The following is a 25674-nucleotide window of genomic DNA, read 5'->3' as shown; positions in this document are numbered from 1 at the left end:
GGGGGGAAAGGGTGAGGGAAGATAGGGAAAAACTGCTTCTCAAATAGAATGGTAATAAGTAATGAGGTTGTCAGCGTTGAGTCATTGGAGTCTTTTAAAAGAAAATTTGATAAATTTATGCCTATGTGAAATAGCTATATTTCACATAGTCAATGCCACGCGTAGGCCTGGTGGCTTCATTTATTTTCTTAGGTTTCTTTGTTTTATCTTGTGACATTCTTTTGTCTATTTCTTTGTCTCTCGCGTCTCCTTGACTGCAACTTTCCCACCTCTCCCCACTTCCCACACACACACACACACACACACACACACACACACACACACACACACACAAGTTGTCTCATGTTAATTAACGTGCCCCTCTGTATCGTAATTCTAATCTCGACCTGCTGGTGTGGTGTGTTCTTCACCTTATTTCTTTCTTTATAGAAAATTACAATTGACTAAAAACAGAACTACAATTGTTCTTTTTTTTTGGGGGGGGGTTTTAAATAAGAAATTGCAATTGACTCCAACTGGTAATAGATTCTGAGATAATAATAATATGTTTGAATTGCCTTTGTCTTCTTTTTTTTTTTTTTTTTTTTTGTATAAGGAATTACGTTCAACTTCAAAGACTTGTAGGTTTTTATATTTTTGGTACTGAACTTTACATGTCAAAATACTAAACAAATAAAACGAGAACTACAGAAGAAAAACAAATGCCAGTACGCTTGTTGTCCTTCACGGGAATGTTTGTAAAGCCCGCTCGAAGGCAAGTAATATGAACAATGTTAACTGAATTTTGAAGAATAACGCAATAATGATTTTCAGGCTACAATGTAAAAACATGCAATGGAAAACTGAATATGACAATGAATATAGATTATGCTGGTGCTGCTGTTCTTATTGATGGTGGTGGAAATTAATGGAAGGAGAGAAGTGTGGTGGTGGCATTCTTTCTCTCCCTATCTTATCTAGGTCACTGGAGTCACGGCACTGGTCCTCGTTTAGAGCTTAGAAGTGGGTCACCAGGTCATCATCACTTCTCGTACTACATTTAATGAGAGCAAGGGGATGGCGGCGTCACGAGACTCGCCAATAACAAGTATTCATTGTTGACTATCATACCATCTATCACTTTCTATCTGCCTCTCACACACATTACAGATAAGACACCTGAAGATGTCTACTGAGAACTACATTACAGCGGCTTTTCACAGAATCTCCCACGAGACTAAGCAATGACTATTGACTGTCTACTGTCTACCTTTTATCTGCTTTTTACACAGGTTATATCTAAGATTATAATTATAGTGGACACTTGAAGATATCTATTGAAAACTTTGTGATAGGTCCTTACCAACGACTCTTCTTAACATGTTGAAAATAGAAAAAAATAAAATAAAACAACGCTACGGGAAGGACGGTAGTTAACTCATACAAAGAGTTAATACACATAAACAAAGCGTGTTGCATCCCTTTTAATCGCAGATGCATTAAAGCCTGAGGCTTTTAAAGGGCTGCTCACCTCACTTCTACGATACTGGCCCACTGTCCTCCAGATTACCACAATTAACTCAGCAGAAAAAGGTGTGATTAAGGTCACTTTTTTCACTCAACTAAATCTAGCGAGCGATTTATCATGAAGGTGAAGGGTCTTTAAAAGCATGTTAAGGCCAGTTTACCATCCAGATTAACTCCACTTCTCTTTCTCCTCCTTTTCTTCGTCCTCTACTTTTCCCTATGCTCCTCTTTTCTTTCTATACTCTTCTCCTTTCTTTTGTTCTCATCTTCCTCTTTCTACTTCTGTTCCTAATTTTTTATCCTCTGTTCTACTTTTTTTTCTCCTTCTGTTCCGTATCTTTCCTTTATTCTCTGTTTTCTTTCTCCTATTCCTTCCCACTATCCTCTCGCTTTCCATGCTCCTCCCTCTCTTTCTCCTCGTGTTCCATTTCGTATTCCGTCTCCAGCTCTTCCTCGTCCTCTTTCTCTTCCTTCTCATCTTCGTATACTATGTTATGTACTGTCTCCTCCTCGTCCTCCTCCCCCTCCTCCTCCTCTTCCTTCTCCTCCTCATCATCATCATTAGCACAACTAGGCATTCCCCAATTCACTGGAGGACAAAGAAACCTTACCATTTTTAAATCTTTCTCGTTCGTATATTTCGTACTTCTGTTTGGTCTCTGTTCTCACATCAATTCGTGGTGCGTAAGATGAGATAGGATCGTAAAAGGAAATCAAATGAATGAAAAAAAAAAAAACCGAAGGCAACTAGACGAGGGAGATTAAAAAAAAAAAAAAAAAAAAAGAGAAGAAAGATGGGAGCAAAAATATAGGAAGTAAGTTTCTGAAGCTGTGGATTATCGGTGTTGACACATGATGATGATGGTGATGATGATGATGATGATAAGGAGGAGGAGGAGGAAGGAGAGGAGAAGGAGGAAAGTTGCAATAGGACTACAAAGGATAACCAAACAGCATCAGAACCTAAGATTCTTTCAAAGCTGCTTGGGAAACGTTTCTAATTAGTTAAAGGGTATAGAGACAGGAGGAGGAGGAGGAGGAGGAGGAGGAGGAGGAGGAGGAGGAGGAGGAGGAGGAGGAGGAGGAGGAGGAGGAGGAATACAAAGGAATACAAAGGAATACAAAGCAAAGTAAAAAAGCAACAGACCTCTTGGTCCTTTCGATTCTGTTTGGTAACTACTTCTAACTGGCTGCAGATAAGAGAGACAGGACAGTACAGGAGAAGGCTCCTCCCACCCACCACCACCACTCCCTCCAGCTTTCGCTGCAGGAGGAGGAAGGAGGAGGAGGAGGAGGAGGAGAAAAAACAAAAACAAATGAGGAAGAGAAACAGGGACAGTAGCAGGAAGAGAGAGAGAGAGAGAGAGAGAGAGAGAGAGAGAGAGAGAGAGAGGGGGCTGAATAAGATTAGAAGGTTTTAAACTTTAACGGTAGGAACAACAAAAAAAAAGCAAAGGCTTTATGAATTGGTCAGGACGTTAACTGTCTCCTATAGTTTAAAGTCATGGCTATCTAGATCTACCCATTCAGTTAACGAATGCAAGTTTTCCTAGATATGTACCAAGACTCCAACTGGGAAGTAACATTCGGCTAATAAATGTCTGCAGAAAATCTTATTCAACTTTCTATAAAACTAATAACATCAGGTGGTTCGAAATTAACATGCGCTATTGTCTTACGTTTAAAATTTACGTTTCTAGTACCGATCCTTCATTGTTTGTACAGTATGCTGTACGTCGCCTTACATCCTTTAACCCCTTGAGTACCATGACGCATTTCTATATTCATAATGCTTACTATTTGGTGATTTTATGGACATGAACTACTACTTATGTCGGGGATTGAAATAGCGAAGGCTGGGGCCATTAATCTTCTGACCTGCATAGACCCTTTCTAATGTCAATAAAATGGTCTAATTGGACACATATCTCAAGGTAAAAATGTGTCCCAGTATTGAAGGGGTTAAACCAAGCACCACTTCTATTTTCCATCCCCAACACACCATCCCACTTTTGAAAAATATATATGGTTTGCCAGGAACGGACTGGCGAGAAATTAAACTTGGGCACAACCTAAACATAATGAATGCGAGTAATGAAAGCGTCAGTCAAACAGCCACCATGCCTTTCGTGAGTCATTCATCTCTCTTAACGTCAATCTAAAGTTCTAAACATTGCATCATTCAATCACTCAGTTTTTCCGGTTCTTCAGTTATCGAACCGTAAAAGAAGAAACCACTTCCATACCAGCATCAGTTTTCTTACCATATTTATCAATTTACTATTCATCAGCCTTCTATCCATATTTGAAAATTTCCACCTACTATTTCAGTTTCAACTTCAGTTTCTTTATCTTTCTTTCATTTGTTTATCTGCCTTCAAATCACTGTTACATTGTTCCTACCTGACATTCCACAGGCCACTTCACGTTCTGCTGGGCACACGCCTCCCGCACTACGCCGTACAGGTCGCGGGCGTGGGGAGGCGAGGATGACCTAGTGCCCGGGGCTGCGGCGGTGGCGGCGGCCTGCAGACGGTAGCAAGAATATCCAGGTTTTTCCGATCCTGTTGCATCCTCCTTCCTGGGGTCCTGCAGGCTCCCCATGTTGCATCCTGCGGGAGATATTGGTATTGTTAGTTAGGTGGGCCCTTTCAAGCCTCCTCATTTTCTTCCTCTTCTTTTCCTCCCATTTTTTTTCCCCTCCTTACGTGTGTTTTTTTTGCTGTCCAGTCCTTATGCTACTGTCATACATTCACGTATGTGAACCACGGATCCTCCCGTATGTACGATTTTGCCCATATGGCAAACACCTCGTAAAACACACGTAACACCCTCGTGGTGCGGAAAACATACTTGGGCGTACCGGGGCGATGCATGCGGGCACCACTTACCTCTCGCTGGTACGCGGGTGGCGCAGTATCTTTGGAATATGTTCCAAATATACGGCGGTTTCCACGTCAAACTGTCAATACTTGCGAATAGCAGCACCACGTGATCCATACATGGATGGTACCGGAAGCGTACTAGGCCCTTACGCGTCCTGCCACGCTGGAGCTTTGCGAGTCTCGCACTACCTTGCCCCACACACAGTTCTTGAGGTTACGCTCCAAACCACGCTACCCAAATGTTCCTGCCACTGCGCACTCACGTAGTACGAGGCATATAAAAGTTGTGCGTGGACCATATGTCCACAGTTTACGTACTGTTTGCCTGTGTGACAGACCTCCAAGCACCATTCCATCACTCCCAGCAGTAGGCGGTGTTTTGTCTGTTTCTCGGTGTGTGCATGCTGTGTTAACATTGTTGTTTTTGTGTGTTTCACTTTGTACATGATGTGTTCAGAGGTACGTTGCCTGTCTGTCAGTGTTTTCCCATGCACCAATGCAAATAGAAGTTAAAATGTGCAATTGTGCAAATTGGTTTTCATACACATTATGTGACTTACTAATAATAGCAGTATGCAAATGTACTGTAAGTAATATAAAATATTATATATGATTAATGTAAAACTACAGAAAACTATATAAATAGTAATTGCAATAAATACTGAGAGAAGTAACAAACACAGGTACCCGATTGAAACTAATATAATGAAACGGAAAAGGAAAATATGGAAGGTGAATATGGAAATAACAATACTAGAGGTACCTGAAAATTTACTATTGTTTGATAGTCTTTATGTGACTAAAGGCGTTTTCAGTAGCGGCGCGGCTGAGGGCAAAAGGAGTCAAACGGAGGCAAGTTTTCGCAAACGCGAGCAAACGCCTTTCCAAAGCGTTTGCTCTCGTTTGGCAAACGCTTTTTAGCCAATCAGCGTGGAGCAACCCCATCAACCTCATGGAATGAGATCAAGGAGTTACATTTCGAATAAAACTGAATAGTTAGACGTATGTTAGGCCATAGAAGTGGGTACTGTAGATGTAGATTTACGTTTACATATTGTGCGGCATACTGGAGAGAACCGATATAAAAAATACGGCGTGAAATAAATTAAGGAGCTGGTGGTAGCTGGTGACATGTCGCATCTATCCGTCCTTGTTGTGGGTGTTGTCCGATTCCATACTTCTAGTCGTGACTTCGATACAATAATGGAGTTACTTTTCTATTATTAGGTGAAAAATGATAATATTTTTGCAAATCCTTATATCATAAAGTAATGAATGATGGTAAAAATAGATTATCTGCTAATTATTGACGTAATTCAATTATATAGGCGTCAGAAAACCGCAGCCATACATCTACAATGGAACACCTTCAAAACAAGCCCGCGTAGATCAAACCTCTTCCAGGACTGAAGACCTGTTGTTTTTATGAGTATTGAGCTGCTCGGCCCTCGGCATATACAAATGATGAAACACTAGTGACCTATAATACTTCCCATCAAGGAATAAATCTCCAAACTCTTCCACTATGCTGCTATGTTTACCTCTTGACCACAGCGCTAGCTCAGGCGACTGATGTGTACGATAACTTCTCCCAGGGATTGAGATCACAGTGACACGGTCGTCTGGCACCACCGACGGTGTCCTCAGCACTGTCCTGTTCAGCGTGAAGTCAAACATGTTTGGCCTTGCGGTGACGCTACTGAAAACGCCTTAGATAATAATAGCAAAAAGTACATGCAATTTATATAATCTATGATAAGCATATAAAATGATAGACATAACATACCTATAGAGAGTTCTAAATTAGAATTGTAATTTATACTGAGAGAATTAACAATTACAGGTATACATATGAACGGAATATACAACGATAAATGAAAGGGCGTTATTGCCTCTCCGAAAGTGGTGCAGCAACTGATTCCCTGAGAGGTGTGGTTGTCATATATGTACATGGCAGTTATTCACCACGTTGTTCGTTATGTTGTGCAGGTACTGCGTGCCACATACCAGTGAATACGTGGCACATACCAGTGACGTACGGGCACCGGCACGTGGTGTTGGTGGGGGATTTCCTCGTATGCATCTCGTATACCCTGCGTGCATCGGCCGCTTCGCACGTATGTAAGTGTACCTACGTGCACCCTACGAGTCTCTGACCGCGCATGCACCAGGTGGATTGCCCAGTGACACGTTCTTTGGTGGTGGGATGGTAAATCATAGCTACGTATCCTCACGTATGGCCAAAATTCTACATGCGGGAGGATACGTGGCTCACATACGTGAATGTGTGACAGTAGCAAGTTTCTAGAAGTATCGACTGAGCCTTTCTAGTTGGAAGTATCGACTAGTTGGCGGCATGGCGGGAAGTGAATGCAAACAAACAGCTACCCGCCAAGATGTCTTGCTCCAGTGACGATGCTGAAGCGGTGGTTGCAATTCTTTTGGCGTACCGGAAGAGTCAACAGAAAAGAAAATGCCTGTTGATACGTCCTTGGCTAAGTAGAAGGAAAGAAAGGAGTGTCTACCACACACTGATCTTAAGAAGACTATGCACAATTGCGATCAAATTAAATCCTGATAAGTCTTCAATCCTTACGGCTTACATCCAACAACACCCTGCATTGAGGGAAACACTTCTTGGAGAGTGGCAGCTATTTCGCCGAATGACAATTTTCGCAAGCTTTTTTACTGTATAATTCATTTCTGGGGTCCCAGATGTGTTCTTTTTTTCCCCACCAACTCTAACATCTTCTCTATACGTGGAGACCACATTTTCAAAGCTTACTCCGTGACGTCACAACGTAAATAAAGTCGCAAATCGACTGAACAAGACCAACAGGTTGGTTTTGCCTTTATCCTGTGCGTTCTTGTAGCTAATGTTCTATCGCCTTGTCTCTATCCTAGTCTATGTTCTTCACTGTCCTTCCGCCCCCAACTATCTGCGGCCTAGTTTGATTCACTTCATTCTTTTTTCTCCGTGCATCTGTAGTGCCTCCCAGTCTCTCACCTGTCTTGTTTTTTTTTTTTTTTTCAATTCCTCAATCTACCCAGCCTAGTGTTCCTGTCCTTATGATTAACTTATCCCGTGATATTACTTCCTCAAGTTTCTCCTCCTTTATTTATGTCTAATTTTTTTGTGTGGCGCTCTTATGCTGGGGTCACATTACAGATTTTTTCTTGACTACGACATCCCCGACGGTCGTAGGACTGTCGCCGGCAGCATTGACGTCATTTTAACGGTTTTTGGCCAGTCAAGATATCGTACGATTTCGTAAGATGTCCTTGTTGTCACACGACATAGCACAAACATTACGACAATCGAAGCGCTGCATTTGACTGTCGGGAAGAGAGTCACAACAAGCAAAAGCCATTTCATCGGGCGCACAATGACGTAAGATGACGTTATAGAGAGATACGATGTCGTGCGTGCTCCTAACGACATCGTTCGACATCGAACGAGTCAAAGATTGTTAAAGTACTGTGTTACGACTGGTATTTGAACATACGTTTGGCAGTAGCGCAAGAAAACGTTGTCCCTAGAATTGTCGTGACCAGTGTGAACGCTCGTGCCTTGTCGCAAGTTAAAAAATAAATAAATAAGTAAAACTGGTCCCTGTTTACCCACCGAAGACGATGGGACAGAGGAAGGACATGCATGGGTATAATGCCTCATCGTCGTCGCAAGATCTCTTTGGGACATCCCTAGACATCGCAGGCCAATTGGACATTTGTATGGAGGGGCCGCCACCAAGACCAGGAGTGAACATCCATCTTCAGACCCCACGAAGGTGAACGTATACCTTGTGCCACAAGAAGGCCAGTAGGAGCAACTGGAGGAGCAGCACCACCACCACCACCACCAGCAACACCAGGACGAGAGGACAGCTGTTCTCCTCAAGTTGCCAGGCGGCATATTTCTGTAAGGAGTGTGCGCGGTGGTAGTGGCGGCGTTGGTGGGGTGGCGAAAGGCCACCGTTAACGTACTCGAAATAAGTAAACCCGCAGGTGGTGAAAATATACACCATCAGAAAGAGAGAGAGAGAGAATAACGCGAAACAAGCTTTATCTTATGATCATCCAGTATTCACAAAGCGCTATGAAGTATGTAGACTCCATCCTCAAGATATCCTTGGCGAGATGCGAGGACAGGGATGTATTTTAGAAGAGTCATGGTAAGTAGTGAAGACGTCGATGCTGTGGGAAAACGCTTTGGTTCCCTATACATACCTCCACGAGTCCACGGGCTCATTCTGGGCCTGCCTTTGCGTCGTCAAGCGAATACAGAGGTCATCGCACGTTTGTCAAATGCGTCAACTTCGACATCGTTTGACATCGTCTGACATAGTTCGACATCGTCCACATTGTTAGCGAAGCATACGTTGTCGCAAGCCAAGAAAATTTAGAAATTCTGGTTGTTCCCATTTTCTTTAGTACGTCGTACGTCATCGTACGAGGGATATACGTCATCATACGTCTAGGATCCGATGTCGTGCGTCCTTCGTTTTACGTGTCCTTCTTGCATTGAAATGTTCCTAATCGTTACGATAGTCGTATGCAATCGCAGAAAACTGGCCTGTACGAGCGTCGAGGGCGTCGTAGCAAAAAGAAAAGCTGTGTTGTGATCCCAGCATTAGTCTCTTTTTTCTCTTATACACTCTCATCTCTCTCTCTCTCTCTCTCTCTCTCTCTCTCTCTCTCTCTCTCTCTCTCTCTCTCTCTCTCTCTCTCTCTCTCTCTCTCTCTTGTCCTGTCATCCTGTTTTCCGCCCTCCTACATACTTTTCTTCCCACCTGCTCATGCTTGTTTATATCTGTCTGACCTTTCAAGAAACCTATCCACCAACATTTCCTTCCTCTTTTATTTATCATTTTGTTCGCCTACATCATTCTAGTTTCTCCTTCTTTCGTTCTCTCTTCTGTCACCTCTCTCTTCCCTATACTTTCATCTTATTATGTTTTTTTTTTTCCTTCATTCACTTCCTCCAGCTTCTTTCCAACGCTGCTTTATTTATTCTGCATTTCATCTTCTTGTTCCATTCTATAGTTTTTCATTCTTCCTCTCGCCACCGGTCTACTTCCTATACTTTCATCCTATTATGCTTCTTTTATCCCTTCCTTAAACTTCCTCCAACTTCTCCCTCTGCTCTAACCTAAAGGAACTTCTCTACGAATTGGCAAAAAATTCACTTATCCTGTCCTTCCCATACTTTCATCGTATGTCTTCTATTACTCTTCCTTCAGTTCCCTCTAGCTTCTCCATGCTGTAATCCTCAAGAGCTTCCCTACGACCCGGCAATGACGTCAGCTTTCCTCTCCTTGCTATATTTTCATCGTATTAGACTTCTCTTACCTCTTCCTTCATCTCTTTCCGCAACAACTTTCAGAAGCTCATCTATGATCCGACAAAGGCACCAGAGCAGCTTGTTGGCTTGGATATCTATTCCAGCTCCGTGTTGGTTCACAGCAGGACGTGGGAGAGGAGAGCCTTTCCTAATCCTCTAAGTCCCACATCTCTTGTCTCGGGTGTTATTAGGAGTGTGTTATGCTGGCTTGTGATATTGGAAGGGGATAGTTTCGTAGTAGTAGTGGTGGTGGAGATGAAAGTAGTAGTAGTAGTAGTAGTAATGATAGTAATAGTAGTAGTAGCCATAACAGTAGTAGTAGTAGTAGTAGTAGTAGTAGTAGTAGTAGTAGCGATAGTTAGTCAACAAGAACAACAACAAATGTAAAGGTAGGAATAAATCATTGCTATTGTTGCACCGGTATGTATTTATTCATGTGCGTGCTGCCTTCAAATTTGATTTAAATATTGGTCATATTAATTATTCTCTCTCTCTCTCTCTCTCTCTCTCTCTCTCTCTCTCTCTCTCTCTCTCTCTCTCTCTCTCTCTCTCTCTCTCTCTTTCTATATTCGTGTGTGTGTGTGTGTGTGTGTGTGTGTGTGTGTGTGTGTGTGTGTGTGTGTGTGTGTGTGTGTGTGTGTACCCGAACGCGCAGACATGTAATGTATGATATTTACATCCCATAAAATTCTAATCCAGTCACCATGGAAACGAAAGGCAACTCAGAAACAGTCTGTACTTTACTGCCTTCCTCTCTTCCTTCACCTTTCACTCCCTCAACGGACTCTCTTATATTCGTCTTGTTTCACTTGCCAAAAAAAAAGAGCTGTTCTATAAAAAGAAAAAACGGTATGCCACAAGTTTTCCTATTTTTCCATACAATCATTTTTCATCCATACACCTGTTCACATTATGAATTAAATGACATCTTACTGTATTTAATTAAAGTTTAGATGTCCCGTCCCTCCTGATTTCTCCCTCATTGGTCTGTCACTCACACATCGCCAGCTGCCACCAGTGCCACCTCCACCAATACGCAGCGACAGGCTTACTGATCAATACCATTCATCAACCAGCTACTTCCTCTTCCAGGAAAATTGTGTGAGGCATACGCTTCTGTCCTTTCACCTCACGGGTTTGACTTAATGAAATAATAAGTTTTTCGTGTGTGTGTGTGTGTAATTCACCTCGGTCGTCTGCTGGTCACCCAGCCAGTTTTCCCCATTACGGAGCGAGCTCAGAACTCATAGACCGATCTTCGAGTAGGACTGAGACCACAACACACTCCATACACCGGGAAAGCGAGGCCACAACCCCTCGAGTTACATCCCGTACCTATTTACTGCTAGGTACGGGATTCGAACCCGGACCCTCTCAAGTGTGAGTCGAGAGTGCTAACCACTACACTACGCGGTGTGTGTGTGTGTGTGTGTGTGTGTGTGTGTGTGCAAATGAAGAATTTTCCTCATTCTTTCCTACGAACGTTGGAAATCTGTGGAATGCTGTACAAAATTAAAGAAAGCGTGATATGTGATGGCTTCAACCATTGCGTGATGTGCTCATGAAATGAGTTAAATAAATTGTTACACCAAATTTTTGCGTGTGTAGACGTATGCGGGGAAGGCATTGTCTACCGTATGAATTCATGATTTATCTTTTTTTTTTCGATTTTATGAACATTTTTTTCAGAACACGTAGATAGCATACCTATTCAATAATACCGGAAACATATCGTTTCCTGGAGACATTCTTATTTCATTATGATCACGAAACATTCCATTCATGACGATGTTTACCAATATGGTATTAGTACGTAATGTCAACAAGGCAACCTTCCACTGACAGATATGGTTATGACGAGTGACTTATGGGTAAGACTACGGTGTTAGACAGACTCCACATCAGTACTGTTGTGGGAGTCCAAGAATGTAAACAATTACCTTACTGGACAAACATCCTCCCTGCCTTCTCACCCTGCAAGTCTCCCAGCTCAACCCCACACGATCTCTCTAAAGGATTATGAACCTCAAATAACAACCTCCTTTCTATAGAGCAGGCTTCTCTAGACTCATCCAAAGCGCGCCCACACTAACATCATGCAATAACTTCCTTAGTCACATCAAAATCTTCAAGAACTACGTATATTACAGAAAAGCTCACCTAACATACAACTACTCACATAACTTCCCTCTTGCGTAAAATAAAGAAAATCACAGCGATTTGAACTTAATATCTTAATGTTAAGTTTCTCCTCATAGACAAACTAAGACTATTGATCTCTGTACATGCTACTTTGTAGAAATAACACCAGCTCCATGATACCGTGTTGTGTTGACATATTGCTGTTTAGGGAACACGTGAAGCACGCCCCTTAGACCACTCTCATCACTCCCCCAGAAGGTAAGGGCTGGAAGGTGGTGGTGTTGTAGCACGTGCTCAGCATGTAAGGAAACATTGCTAAGGACACCTCACAGGCAGGGAGTGGCTCACTAACACATTCACACGTGTCATACAAGAGAAAGTGTAAAAAATTTACCCCTTAGCGGGAAGTATCTTGCCTGCAGCTGAGAGACATGACTGAACGCAAGGTGGCCCCCTGACCCGAACATGCTCACGCCGCTGCACTGGCCCGAACTGCCGTCGCTTCTCGCCAGCCGCCTACATCAGACTCGACAGTTATCACCTTGCGAGTCTCTCCATCGCCTCATGCCTCATGCCGGAGGTTCCGCGACACTGAGACTCAGGGCAACATGGTAGTGGTGCCTGAATAAGTTTGTGAGCGTGGCTGGCGAGACCCGTTCACCGCCGCGGCCACGACCACTATTGACCAGCGTCTCTGCTGGACTTGATCTGCGAGTTGCCAAATTCATCACGGAGAGGTGCTGCCCACGTCACCAGTCCCGACGGCTATAAACAAGTCTGACATGTGGAATATAGTGCATCAAGTCAGTTTATTGCTAAATAGTGAACACCAAGGAGAGAACAAATAGTTCAGTGTAATCTTGTTAGGAGTTAATGACTTAAGGATGGCCGAGGCGGCTACACATAGCTTGGCTCGACGAACCAGTACTCTGGCACTTCTGAAACTTCCCGTGAAATACTAGTGCCAGTGCAAACTTCCCGTGAAATACTAGTGCCAGTGCAAACTTCCCGTGAAATACTACTGCCAGTGCAAACTTCCCGTGAAATACTACAATACTACTGCCAGTGCAAACTCAAAGACCACCCAATTCACGTTTCTCCCAATTCACGTTCATTCTACAGTCTCAGTCATACCGCGGAGCATGTTTTTTCGCTACCTACTCGTATAAGCAATAATTACTGTTATGATGGTAGCTAAATGAGGAAAAATTGGGTATTAAATATTAATTAGCGGAAACGATCTGAGGTTGGGAGCCGGGGGTGTCCTGATTCAGATAAAGAAAAAAAAATAAATATTGAACATTTTTATGCCTCCGAACATTGTATCGCAGTTTAACGACTGAAATAGAAATAACATTTACATAGCAAGTCACGGCAGTTATCTTGACGGTGGGTAGAAGTGCAAGCGTTAAGAGGAATCTCTCTCTCTCTCTCTCTCTCTCTCTCTCTCTCTCTCTCTCTCTCTCTCTCTCTCTCTCTCTCTCTCTCTCTCTCTCTCTCTCTCGTGTGTGTGTGTCAGAGAGAGAGAGAGAGAGAGAGAGAGAGTAACTAATGGGGTCCCCTCTGAACCCCATGAACCACAACACGGACAACTCAAAGACACGACCCCTGCGTGGAGTACCGCCCCCTCCTCCAACCCCTTGCTGGGGCTTCTGGGGTAGGAAGAGGAGGTCTCATCAGCAGACAGATTTACGTGAAGAAAGCTGGTAGAAAAATATAAAAGGTACCCTGCGGGAGCGGAAAACAACGTGGAGGTAGGCAGCGGTATAGAGGCCTGAGACGCGTAAATGGGTTCCGTGCGTGATCAGTCCTCCTCGCCAACCATGGTGCAATTTCTGGGCCGGAACTATAACTCAGCAAGAGATGCATAAGCCACTGGCAATCACGGCACAGCACACTCAAATTACAGTAAAATTAGATATTGACCCGTTACGAGAAATACTCCGCGACGCCTGTTCACTTTCTTCTCATTCCCGAATAGTGATGATGAGAGTTCGCTTCAAGAGGACTTGAAAATGAGTCCATCATGATTATCTCTCGTTCTTGTTACTCGAATAGTGACGTTACCAAGTAGAGTATGGAAACAAATGAGCGAAATAAAGAGGTGTTCTAAAGATAAGGCTAAAATTAATCGCTAAGGAATGAGATTTCTCTCTCTCTCTCTCTCTCTCTCTCTCTCTCTCTCTCTCTCTCTCTCTCTCTCTCTCTCTCTTGACTTAAATGGACGTGGATGAAAATAAAGGTTGGAAGAGAGAGAGAGAGAGAGAGAGAGAGAGAGAGAGAGAGAGAGAGAGAGAGAGAGAGAGAGAGAGAGAGAATTACTTCAATGTATTTGAAGAAGAGGTCTTTGGAAAAAGTTTATTATGTTAAGGTTTTCTCTCGCTCTTTCTTTTTTTTTTTTTCTTTCTTTACTCAGCTAGTGACGTTAGCAAGTGAATGGAGGTAGGTAAAAGGAAAGAGTAATAAGATATAGGTTGGTAGAAAAAAAAACTTTCCTAATAAGTCTTATGTTTTAATTCTTCTTCTTTTTCTTTTTACTGGGGTATTGCCGTTATCGAGTAAAATAAACAGAGCAAGCAAGAGTCAACGAATATAGGTTAGAAATTCAAGAAGTCTTAGTAATGAGTACAATATTCTGCGTTTTCTATCATTTTACTCAGCCACTGACATGAGCAAATATAGCAAGTGTATAGAAATTCAAGATAAACCGGTATGTAAAATTAGAAAGAGATGGCAGTTTAGGAAAGAAAGCGAAAGAAATTAAGAGGTTGACTGCCCGGTTGACTGATTCAGGGCGACGCGAAGAAAACAACGGAGAAAAGGAAAGGAAAGTGGGTGGAGAAATGGAGAGATGGAAGGAGAGAAAAAAGACGGGATGGGAGGAGAGTGAATAACTGAAGTCATAAGAAAGAAAACAAGATTAGGAAGAAGGGGAATGGAAGACAACAAAACAAAGGGGAACGAAAGGATGGAATGCAGAGGGGTAAACTTAGAAAGAAAAATGTCACGAAGGGTCACGGGAAAGTGGAAAAGCGAGAAAAAGCGAGGAATAGTTTATACAAGAAATTTTGGAATAATGAAAGGGAAAAGATAAATGAGAAGAGAAGAGCGAGAGTAGAAGAAAGGAGGTAAGAAGACCATAAAGAGAGAGAGAGAGAGAGAGAGAGAGAGAGAGAGAGAGAGAGAGAGAGAGAGAGAGAGAGAGAGAGAGAGAGAGAGAGAGAGAGAGAGAGAGAGAGAGAGAGAGAGAGAGAGAGAGAGAGAGAGAGAGAGAGAGAATTAAAGCAAAAAAAAGGAAATCAAAATACAACAGCAGCAGGTAAGGCTAACAGAAATAGGAAAGGAGAAAAAGTGAAAAATAACAGGGAAGGAAATGAAATGGTGATGGGTCTAATAGGCGACACAGGATGGGGAGGAAAGGGAGATGGGAAAGAATGAAGTTAATGTAGAGGGACGGACGGGAAAAGAAGGGAAGACAAAAAGAAAAGAGGATAGGCTAAAGGGGAAAGGGGATCAGGTGACAGGGAGAAAGAGGGAGAGACAAAAGAGGGACAAGGAAAAAGAAAAGGAGAGGAAAAAGAAAGGAAGGAGAACACAGAGGAAGCAGGTGGCGGGAAGGGAAAGAGAAGGCAGGAAGAGGAGAGGAGACGGGTGGTGGAGGAATGAAGGAGAGGTTGAGGGGCTTCTTGGTGCCTGAGGTCATGTGGCGTGCATCATGAGGTCACTGACTTCATCACGCCCTTCTTGAACACAGCATGATTACAACCTGCTTCCCATTAACCTTTCAACCGCTTCGCCTTCTCCCCAAGTTTGATCAAATGTCTCGATACATGTTCAGAATACAGTAATCTCTAAAAATGACAGTGGTCAGGTAGTTTAGTTTATAGTGGTTTATTTATCTATGATGAAATGAGAAAGAATGATATAGCTTCTCCTCAAACTTGATGAAATGACTCGATGCACGTCTAAATTACAGCAATCTCGAAAAAAAATGCTACTAGTCCAGACGTTGTCTTTATTGTCAAGGTTTATTGGATTATTCTCCCTACAAAAAAAAGTAATGAAGAAAAAATGCTATACCTTCTCCTTCAACCTGATTAAATAGCTCGGTACATGTTTAGTCCAGAAAAATAATACTGGCCGAGACGTTCAAACTTTTAATCAGTAAAAATCTCTAGGGTGACACAATTTAAGTAAGAATGCTATCCTTCTTAAGCTTAATAGAACATGCTGATTTCAAAACACACCGGGGATCAAGTAGTATTTCAAACCTTTTAGCAGGTGTAGTTTCAAGGTTACTCACATGAAGAACTCAATAAAATGACATGGTATGATTATAGAGCATGATATCTCAGGACATCAAAAGAATTGATCAGGTAGTTCCGATCTTTCAACGCTTATAGTTTTATTTTGACCCAGTGAAATGGATTTTAAGGTTACCTATTCTTGTGAAGTATGGTAAGTTGTCATCATCAATCGAAAGAATTACTCTTCGCCACTATCATGCAATCTCTTAACCCACATTGTTACTTGATACTATATTTTCATCAGCAACACCATTATATTTCCACCACCACATAACACCACATGCACAAAACTACCAGCACACGGCACCATACACTCCACACTACCCCACCCCATACCACCACACACCATACCCACCATACCACACCAAACCATGCACGCCACATCACATCTAGCTAATACAGGACACATGTCTGCAAACTTGTCCCACCCACGCACTTCTTATGTTCCACCCGCCACGACACACGATTATATATATATATATATATATATATATATATATATATATATATATATATATATATATATATATATATATATATATATATATATATATATATATATATATATATATATATATATATATATATATATATATATATATATATATATATATATATATATATATATATATATATATATATATATATATATATATATATATATATATATATATATATATATATATATATATATATATATATATATATATATATATTTTTTTTTTTTTTTTATGTCGCAGGTACACGCACAGCAACTGTATCTTTTGTCCCCTATAAGGGCACACATTCTATTTTGCTTTTCTTTTATTTATTTCTTTTTTTTATCACAAGACCCAAACTCACCACATACTCACAAAAGCAGCCCACATCATGCACGTATGGTACCATGAGTAACTTAATTATTTTACCTCCTCACCGCCATGGCTAGCGTGTCATAATTACTTATGTGAAGAGTTAATTACTCTGTTTGTTCGCTGTGCAAAAAATAAACCCAAAAAATCCTCATGGCTAAATAACTAAAGATCAAAGAGTTGTTTCAAATCAGTATGTTTTATGAGAATGTGTGACACCGCACTTTATCAGCAAGCTCTGAAACAGCTCTCTAGCATCAGATTTGTGAACTACTAAGTGCAACACCATCTTCTACTGGTTCACTTCTGGATTAATTTGGCAATTGTAATGCCATCTGATGATGAATTTCTGAACCATTAACACACAATAACTAGCGAAACAACTCATGAAGAAATCTTTATTATCCTATTATCATAGAAACAACTCGTGAACACCAATGTTTCGTGACATCCATGGAGATGACACACTAATTTTCTTCATCAAAGGGTGCTCATTTTTTTTTTTTTTTTCATGTAGGAAAAAGGGCCAGGCAAGGGCAAAAAAAAAGAGAAAAGATAAAAAAAAAGCCCACTTGAGTGCTGGCTCTCTAAAAAGTGGAAAAAGCGTCAGCAAAAAATAGAGAGCAAATGCCTCGATATCTCGCTCTTAAAAGAAGACAAGTCATAGGAATTCGGAAATATAGATGCAGGGAGGGAGTTCCAGAGTTTACCAGCGAAAGGTATGAATGGTTAACTCTTGCATTAGAGAGTTGGACAGAATAGGGATGAGAGGAAGAAGAAAGCCTTGTGCAGCGAGGCCGCAGAAGGGGAGGCATGCAGTTTTTTTTTTTTTTTTTTTTTTTTTTTTTTTACATTACAAGGGCACTGGCCAAGGGCAAACAAAGTGTTGGAAAAAAAAAATCCCGCTGGTTGCCAGGCCCTGTTAAGAAGAAAGTAGAAAGAGAAAAAACCAAAAAATCTAAAAGGAGGGTCCAGTTAACGTAAGAGGTGTCTTGACACTCCTCTTTTGAAAGAGTTTAAGTCATAGGCAGGTGGAAATACAGACACAGGTAGAGAGTTCCAGAGTTTACCAGTGTAGGGAATGAAGGAGTGAAGATACTGGTTAACTCTTGCATTAGGAAGATGGACAGAATAGGGATGAGAAGAAGTAGAGAGTCTTGTGCAGCGAGGCCGCAGGAGGGGGAAGGCATGCAGTTAGCAAGTTCAGAAGAGCAGACAGCATGAAAACAGCGGTAGAAGACAGATAAAGATGCAACATTGCGGCGGTGACTTAAAGAATCAAGACAGTCAGTTAGAGGAGAAGAGTTGATAAGACGAAAAGCTTTAGATTCCACCTTGTTTAGTAAAGCTGTGTGTGGATCCCCCAGACATGAGAGCCATACTCCATACACGGGCGGATAAGGCCCTTGTACAGAGCAAGCAGCTGGGAGGGAGAAAAATGGACGAAGACGCCATAGGACACCTAACTTCTTGGAAGCTGATTTAGCAAGAGTAGAGATGTGAAATTTCCAGTTTAGATTTTTAGTGAAGGATAGACCGAGTGTGTTTAATGTAGAGGAGAGGGAAGTTGAGTGTTATTGAAGAAGAGAGGATAGTTGTCTGGAAGGTTATGTCGAGTAGATAGTTGTAGAAATTGAGTTTTGAGGCATTGAACAAAACCAGGTTTTCTCTGCCCCAATCAGAAACAAGTGAAAGATCAGAAGTTAGGCGTCCTATAGCATCTCGCCTTGAGTCATTTAATTGTTGTTGGGTTGGGCGTCTGTTGAACGCTGTTGAATAATGCAGGGTGGTATCATCAGCATAGGAGTGGATAGGGCATTGAGTCAGATTTAGGAGATCATTGATGAATAATAGAAAGAGAGTGGGTGATAGGACAGAACCCTGTGGAACACCACTGTTGATAGTTTTAGGGAAGAACAGTGACCGTCTACTACAGCAGCAATAGAACGATCGGAAAGGAAACTGGAGATGAAGGTACAGAGAGAAGGATAGAATCCGTAGGAGGGTAGTTTAGAAATTAAAGATTTGTGCCAGACTCTATCGAAGGCTTTCGATCAGTAGAACAGTTAGCATGAAAGTAGCGGTAAAAGATAGAGAGATGCAACATTTCGGCTGTGAGAAAGAAGCTGAAGACAGTCAGAGGAGGGGAGTTGCTGAGACGAAAAGCTTTTGATTCCACCCTATCTAATAAAACAGTGTGACTGGAACAACCCCAAGCATGCGAAGAGTACTCCATACATGGGCGGATAAGGCCCTTATACAGATCAAGCAGTTGGAGGGGTGAGAAAAACTGGTGGAGACGCCTCAGAACGCCTAACTTCATAGAAGCTGTTTTAACAAGAGATGAGATGTGAAGTTTCCAGTTAAGATTATGAGCAAAGGACAGACCGAGGATATTCATTGTGGAAGAGGAGACAGTTGAGTGTCATTGAAGAAGAGGGATAGTTGTCTGGAAGGTTGTGTCGAGTTGATAGATGGAGGAATTGAGTTTTGAGGCATTGAAAACTACTAGATTTTCTCTGCCCCAATCGGAAATCTTAGAAAGATCGGAAGTCAGGCGTTCTGTGGCGTCCCTGCGTGATCTGTTGACTTCCTGAAGGGTTGGTCGTCTCTGAAAGGACGTGGAAAGATGTAGGTGGTATCATCAGCGTAGGAGTGGATAGGGCAAGAAGTTTGGTTAAGAAGGTCATTAATGAATAATAGAAAGAGAGTGGGTGACAGGACAGAACCCTGAGGAACACCACTATTAATAGATTTAGGAGAAGAACAGTGGCCGTCTACCACAGCAGCAATAGAGCGGTCGGAAAGGAAACTTGAGATAAAGTTGCAGAGAGAAGGATAGAAGCCGTAGGAGGGCAGTTTTGAAATCAAAGCTTTATGCCAGACTCTATCAAAAGCTTTTGATATGTCTAACGCTACAGCAAAAGTTTCACCGAAATCTCTAAAGAGGATGACCAAGACTCAGTAAGGAAAGCCAGAAGATCACCAGTAGAGCGACCTTGACGGAAGCCATACTGGCGATCAGACAGAAGATTGTGAAGTGACAGATGTTTGAGAATCTTCCTATTCAGGATAGATTCAAAAACTTTAGACAAGCAAGAGATTAAAGCTATAGGACGGTAGTTTGAGGGGTTAGAACGGTCACCCTTTTAGGAACAGGCTGAATGTAGGCAAACTTCCAGCAGGAAGGAAAGGTAGAAGTCGATAGACAAAGTTGGAAGAGTTTGGCCAGGCAAGGTGCAAGCACGGAAGCACAGTTTTTGAGAACAATAGGAGGGACCCCATCAGGTCCATAAGCCTTCCGAGGGTTTAGGCCAGCGAGGGCATGGAAAACATCATTACGAAGAATTTTAATTGTAGACATGAAATAGTCAGAGGGAGGAGGAGAGGGAGGACAAGCCCAGAATCATCCAAGTTGTGAGCAAAGGTTTGAGAGAAGAGTTCAGCTTTAGAGACAGAAGAGATGGCAGTGGTGCCATCAGGATGAAATAAAGGAGGAAAGATGAAGAAGTGAAGTTATTTGAGATGTTTTGGCTAGATGCCAGAAGTCACGAGGAGTTTGAGTTTGAAAGATTTTGACATTTTCTATTTATGAAGGAGTGTTTGGCAAGTTGAAGAACAGACTTGGCATGATTCCGGGCAGAGATATAAAGTGCATGAGATTCAGGAGATGGAAGGCTCAAGTACCTTTTGTGGGCAACCTCTCTATCATGTATAGCACGAGAACAGGCTGAGTTAAACCAAGGTTTAGAAGGTTTAGGTTGAGAAAAGAATGAGGAATGTACGCCTCCATGCCAGACACTATCACCTCTGTTATGCGTTCAGCACAAAGAGATGGGTCTCTGACACGGAAGCAGTAATCATTCCAGGGAAAATCAGCATAATACCTCCTCAGGTCCCCCCAGCTGGCAGAGGCAAAACGCCAGAGGCACCTTCTCTTTGGGGGATCTTGTGGAGTGATTAGAGAAATAGGACAAGATACAGAAATGAGAGCCCAACGGAGATGAAAGGGTGACAGCATAAGCAGTAGGATTAGAGGTGAGGAAGAGATCAAGAATGTTGGGTTGGGCGTGTTTCCAAGACGGTCAGGAATACGAGTAGGGTGTTGCACCAGTTGGAGGTCATGGAGGATAGCAAAGTTGAAGGCTTGTTCACCAGGATGGTCAGTGAAAGTGAGTGTAGTCATATCGGAAGTCTCGATTCCTTGCTTTCTGTTGGTAAAGAAAAGTATGTGTGCTGGCGATTTTTCTTTTTAATCTGATTGTTCTGTACGATAACTGATTTCAAGTAATATCTATGAAATAAGCAATATTGCTATATGTCTGTTCTAGATCATATGAATAAAAGAAAATAAGGAAAAGTGCATTAAATCATTAGAATTTCACGTGGCAATCCCTACATAAAACATACTTTTTATGTAAAAGAGAAAACTGGGCAAGGGCAACAAAAATTGTGATTGAAAAAAAAGCCCGCCGAGGTACCGGTCTACAAACAAGTTGAATGGTTAGAAGAGGACTCCGCGGATGATATGGGAGTCAACATTTTTTTCTTCTTTTCTTTGTTTGGCGTGAAGAATGTATGTGTAGCTAGATGCATGTAGTGTTGTGTGAAGGAAGAGAGTTATCTTTAGAAGGCATGCTGTGACTGCCCCTTTGTATTATGCGACATAAAGGTAAACGTTCAGTGAGAACATAGCTGGCTTTAATGATAAGTTCACACCACCCTCTGAACCAGTGTTATTAGAACTCACTGCGAGTATTTATAGTTTCGGCAGGTGTCTACTGCCTTTTCCCTTTAAAATACTAGACCCTATTTCCACCTAGCATTTTCATCCGTAAAATTGTGAATTCCTTTGCTTTCAAGGGGTGGATGGAGCTCATCCATAATTATCACTCTAACCTTTCCCTTACCCTCTCCCACGTAACCGGTTACATAACTCCTTCTAATAATATAGATATGACAACCAACGGATCACAGTTCCTAATACCAGAGCCAGTGACGTGACGTGAGTGAGACACGAGCGACACAAACCAAACAAACCCCAAGCAAACTGACGTCACGTGTACGCTTGATCATTAGCTTGTCTGCTTTATAAATATTCCTTCCATAATTGTTCTTTTTAGTTGGAGAGTTGTTGTTACGGTCAATATAGCGGATTATTTTCTTTTTTCTTTGGCCTTCATGCATAGCACACAGACAACGTCCAAAAGCCACCTCGATATCACTCAATTACAACTGTTCCTATATTCGCTTTCCTGACGCTATGATCCAAAAAACCAACTCGATATCACTCAACTACAAGTGTTCCTTCTCATTTTCCCTTATGGTATCGCTTCAGAGGATGAAGGGTCGGTATAGCGGATAACGATGGATAATTTTAGGCCACTTAACGCCTGACAAATGAGGTGGCGCGTCACGAGACCTGCTGTTACCATGTTTGGACGTGGTGTTCTCACTCACCCTACGTGCCACGTGCCGCACCTTCACCATCATTAGTTTGATAGAAAAACCTGAACTTAGAGTATGAGAACACGAACGCTAGGTCAACGTATTGGATGTTCTCTCTCTCTCTCTCTCTCTCTCTCTCTCTCTCTCTCTCTCTCTCTCTCTCTCTCTCTCTCTCTCTCTCTCTCTCTCTCTCTCTCTCTCTCTCTCTCTCTCTCTCTCTCTCTCTCTCTCTCTCTCTCTCTCTCTCTCTCTCTCTCTCTCTCTCTCTCTCTCTCTCTCTCTCTCTCTCTCTCTCTCTCTCTCTCTCTCTCTCTCTCTCTCTCTCTCTCTCTCTCTCTCTCTCTCTCTCTCTCTCTCTCTCTCTCTCTCTCTCTCTCTCTCTCTCTCTCTCTCTCTCTCTCTCTCTCTCTCTCTCTCTCTCTCTCTCTCTCTCTCTCTCTCTCTCTCTCTCTCTCTCTCTCTCTCTCTCTCTCTCTCTCTCTCTCTCTCTCTCTCTCTCTCTCTCTCTCTCTCTCTCTCTCTCTCTCTCTCTCTCTCTCTCTCTCTCTCTCTCTCTCTCTCTCTCTCTCTCTCTCTCTCTCTCTCTCTCTCTCTCTCTCTCTCTCTCTCTCTCTCTCTCTCTCTCTCTCTCTCTCTCTCTCTCTCTCTCTCTCTCTCTCTCTCTCTCTCTCTCTCTCTCTCTCTCTCTCTCTCTCTCTCTCTCTCTCTCTCTCTCTCTCTCTCTCTCTCTCTCTCTCTCTCTCTCTCGTCTCTCTATCTTACTTATATATTTTCATTTTCATCTCCTAAAGCCACGCTTCAAAACAGGAGAAAATTGCTCCTTTTCAGATACCTCATCCCCTTTGCGATCTCCATCGCAGGCTGGTAATAGCTGCAGCCATGCGAAGGCGCTCATCATCGTTGCCTGACTCCCCAGAGTTTGTCCACTTCCACCCTTTTCGTATTCATCCAGCTAATCCACTTTTTCCTGTCTCATTTCCTTCCACTTGACGCACCTCTTTCCCAATCATTGCAATTATTTCACTATTCACCTTCTTCCCTTTTTCAGTGTATTTTCAAATTTGACTTCTTTCATCGCTGGAAATTTCTAGTTAATGATCTATTCCTTTCCTTTTCTTTCATTTTATGCGTTCCTTTTCTTTTCCCCTTCTCTTATTTACGATTTCATTCTTGTCTCATTTTCCTCCCTCTGAGACTCACTTCTTTCCCACCTTTTCTAATGAATTAAGTATTTCTTTTCTCTTTTTCATATATTCTCTGAATTCTCAAAGTCAGTTCATTTCTTTCACCTTGGTATTTCTTTAGCTAATCCACTTATTTTGTCTCATTTCCCTTATAAATGCATCTCTAGCTAATCCACTTCTTTCTTGCATGATGCACCTCATTTCCACTTGAACGCTAACCTAGTAACCTGCCCTTTTTCGGATATTTTCTTATCTAACGCATTTTTTTTTTTCTTTTTTTACCTTTTCACATATCCTTAGTTAATCCACGTCTTTACTGTCCCGTTTTCTTACGGGTTATACACTTTGAATTAATTTCATGATTCCAATAACAACTGCATTATATCCTTTGCCTCTTTTTAGTCCTTATTCTGATGTATTTTCCATTCCCGTTTCCTTTTGTTTTCTTTTATTATTGCTAGTATTTTTCTCCTCTGGTATATTACTTCCCATTTCTGGACTTTATCTAATCGATACATTGTTTCCCTTTTTAATATTTTACATAACTCGTGTTATTTCTTATTTATACTTATCTGTTTTACTGTTATGCTTTTTCCCTAATAGGTCTTCGTAACCATTTAATAAGCATCCTGTTTCGCCCTTTCCTGATCTCTCTCTCTCTCTCTCTCTCTCTCTCTCTATATATATATATATATATATATATATATATATATATATATATATATATATATATATATATATATATATATATATTGATTACTTGATTAATTGAAAATCCGCCAAAACGTAGGTTGTAGGGGATGAAGAAAAACCGAAGTAAAATGATTTTCTATTTCAAATTCTTGATCAAATTGTTGTGACGTTTCGACACAAAACACTGAAACAACGTGCAGAGAGTCAGTGAGGAGACGCATATACTCTCCAAAAGATCCTAGGACAAAGAAGTCCTGGGCAGCGGAAACATCTCTTTGTACCTTAGTTCTAGCAACTAACACCTATCAAACCTGCCTGATCCACACAATTCTAATAAAAGTAGATTCTAGTTCAAGGAGGTTGAATAATAGAAGGCGGCATGACGTCATTAAAGTGAAACCAACGAGCTATTGGTCCGCTGCCGCCCCTACTCCCCTTACACCCAAAACGATGCTAACCGCCCATTGATAATACAGAGGAACGCCTGAGTTAGGCTGCTCTTTTTCTTTTCACGTCCATGTTTTGACGTTGTCTACCAGACTCGTAATAGTCGTGGCATACCGTGGCACGAAGATTTAGATGGTAAATCGTACGTACAAATTAGATAAAAAGGTGTTTCCTAGCTAAATGGACTTGGGTGGGAGGTGGGAAGCTGTCTTTGGGGCAAACGTATGACTGAACAAGTCATGTACACATGTCAATATACATGTGCATATAAATGAAGGATAAATAAATAGTGTATCAGGTGAAAGTTGACCAGAAGGTTGATTTTTCTTGGTATAGCAATTAACTAACACATGTCAAATAGCCTTTCTCTCTCTCTCTCTCTCTCTCTCTCTCTCTCTCTCTCTCTCTCTCTCTCTCTCTCTCTCTCTCTCTCTCTCTCTCTCTCTCTCTCTTTATGCAGCAGGAAAACCAGCCAAGCGCAACAAAAGATTGGAAAAAGAGCCCACTTTGAATGCTGGTTCTCTTTAGGAATAGTAGGGAATTAGCTAAAATTCAGGAACAAGTCTTGAAACCTCCTTCTTAAAAGAAGTCAAGTCCTAGGAAAACGGAAACACAGATGCAGGCAGGGAGTTCCACAGTTTACCATAGAAAGGTATGAATGATTGACAGTACTGGTTAACTCTTGTGCTAGAGAGTTGGACAGAATAGGGGTAGGTTTTTTTTTTTTTCTCTCTCTCTCTAGCTTTTATTTAGAATGATGTGTGATTTCGTGTCACTGTGCATTGGAAAAGCATCAATCACTGAAATTTTACTTCACGGTTTGTTCCGTGTCATGCAGTAAACGAGAAAAGCAACTTTTTTTACCATAAT

General features: G+C 41.8%; 1 protein-coding gene across 6 annotated transcripts in view; it reads right to left on the bottom strand.

The window, feature by feature from the left end:
- Positions 1 to 25674, bottom strand: part of LOC123504608 (cytosolic carboxypeptidase Nna1-like) — a 116346-nt gene that overhangs the window by 33281 nt on the left and 57391 nt on the right. For 2 of the 6 annotated variants that reach the window (XM_045255272.1, XM_045255275.1), the window contains exons 1-2: positions 12269 to 12797; positions 3910 to 4118 (exon numbers count right to left, since the gene is read on the bottom strand). The exons of 1 other annotated variant lie outside the window; for it this stretch is intronic. In XM_045255272.1, coding sequence (XP_045111207.1) covers positions 3910 to 4118; positions 12269 to 12341 — 282 coding nt within the window. In that variant the 5' untranslated portion in view covers positions 12342 to 12797. Of the gene's footprint in view, positions 1 to 3909; positions 4119 to 12268; positions 12798 to 25674 lie in introns of those variants that run through there. 3 more of the 6 variants (XM_045255274.1, XM_045255273.1, XM_045255271.1) reach the window with 2 other exon arrangements.

The sequence above is a fragment of the Portunus trituberculatus genome, chromosome 16, assembly GCF_017591435.1.
Source record: "Portunus trituberculatus isolate SZX2019 chromosome 16, ASM1759143v1, whole genome shotgun sequence".
NCBI lineage: Eukaryota > Metazoa > Arthropoda > Malacostraca > Decapoda > Portunidae > Portunus > Portunus trituberculatus.
Note: the sequence above shows the minus strand (reverse complement) of the source record. Positions and strands in the feature narration are given on the sequence as shown.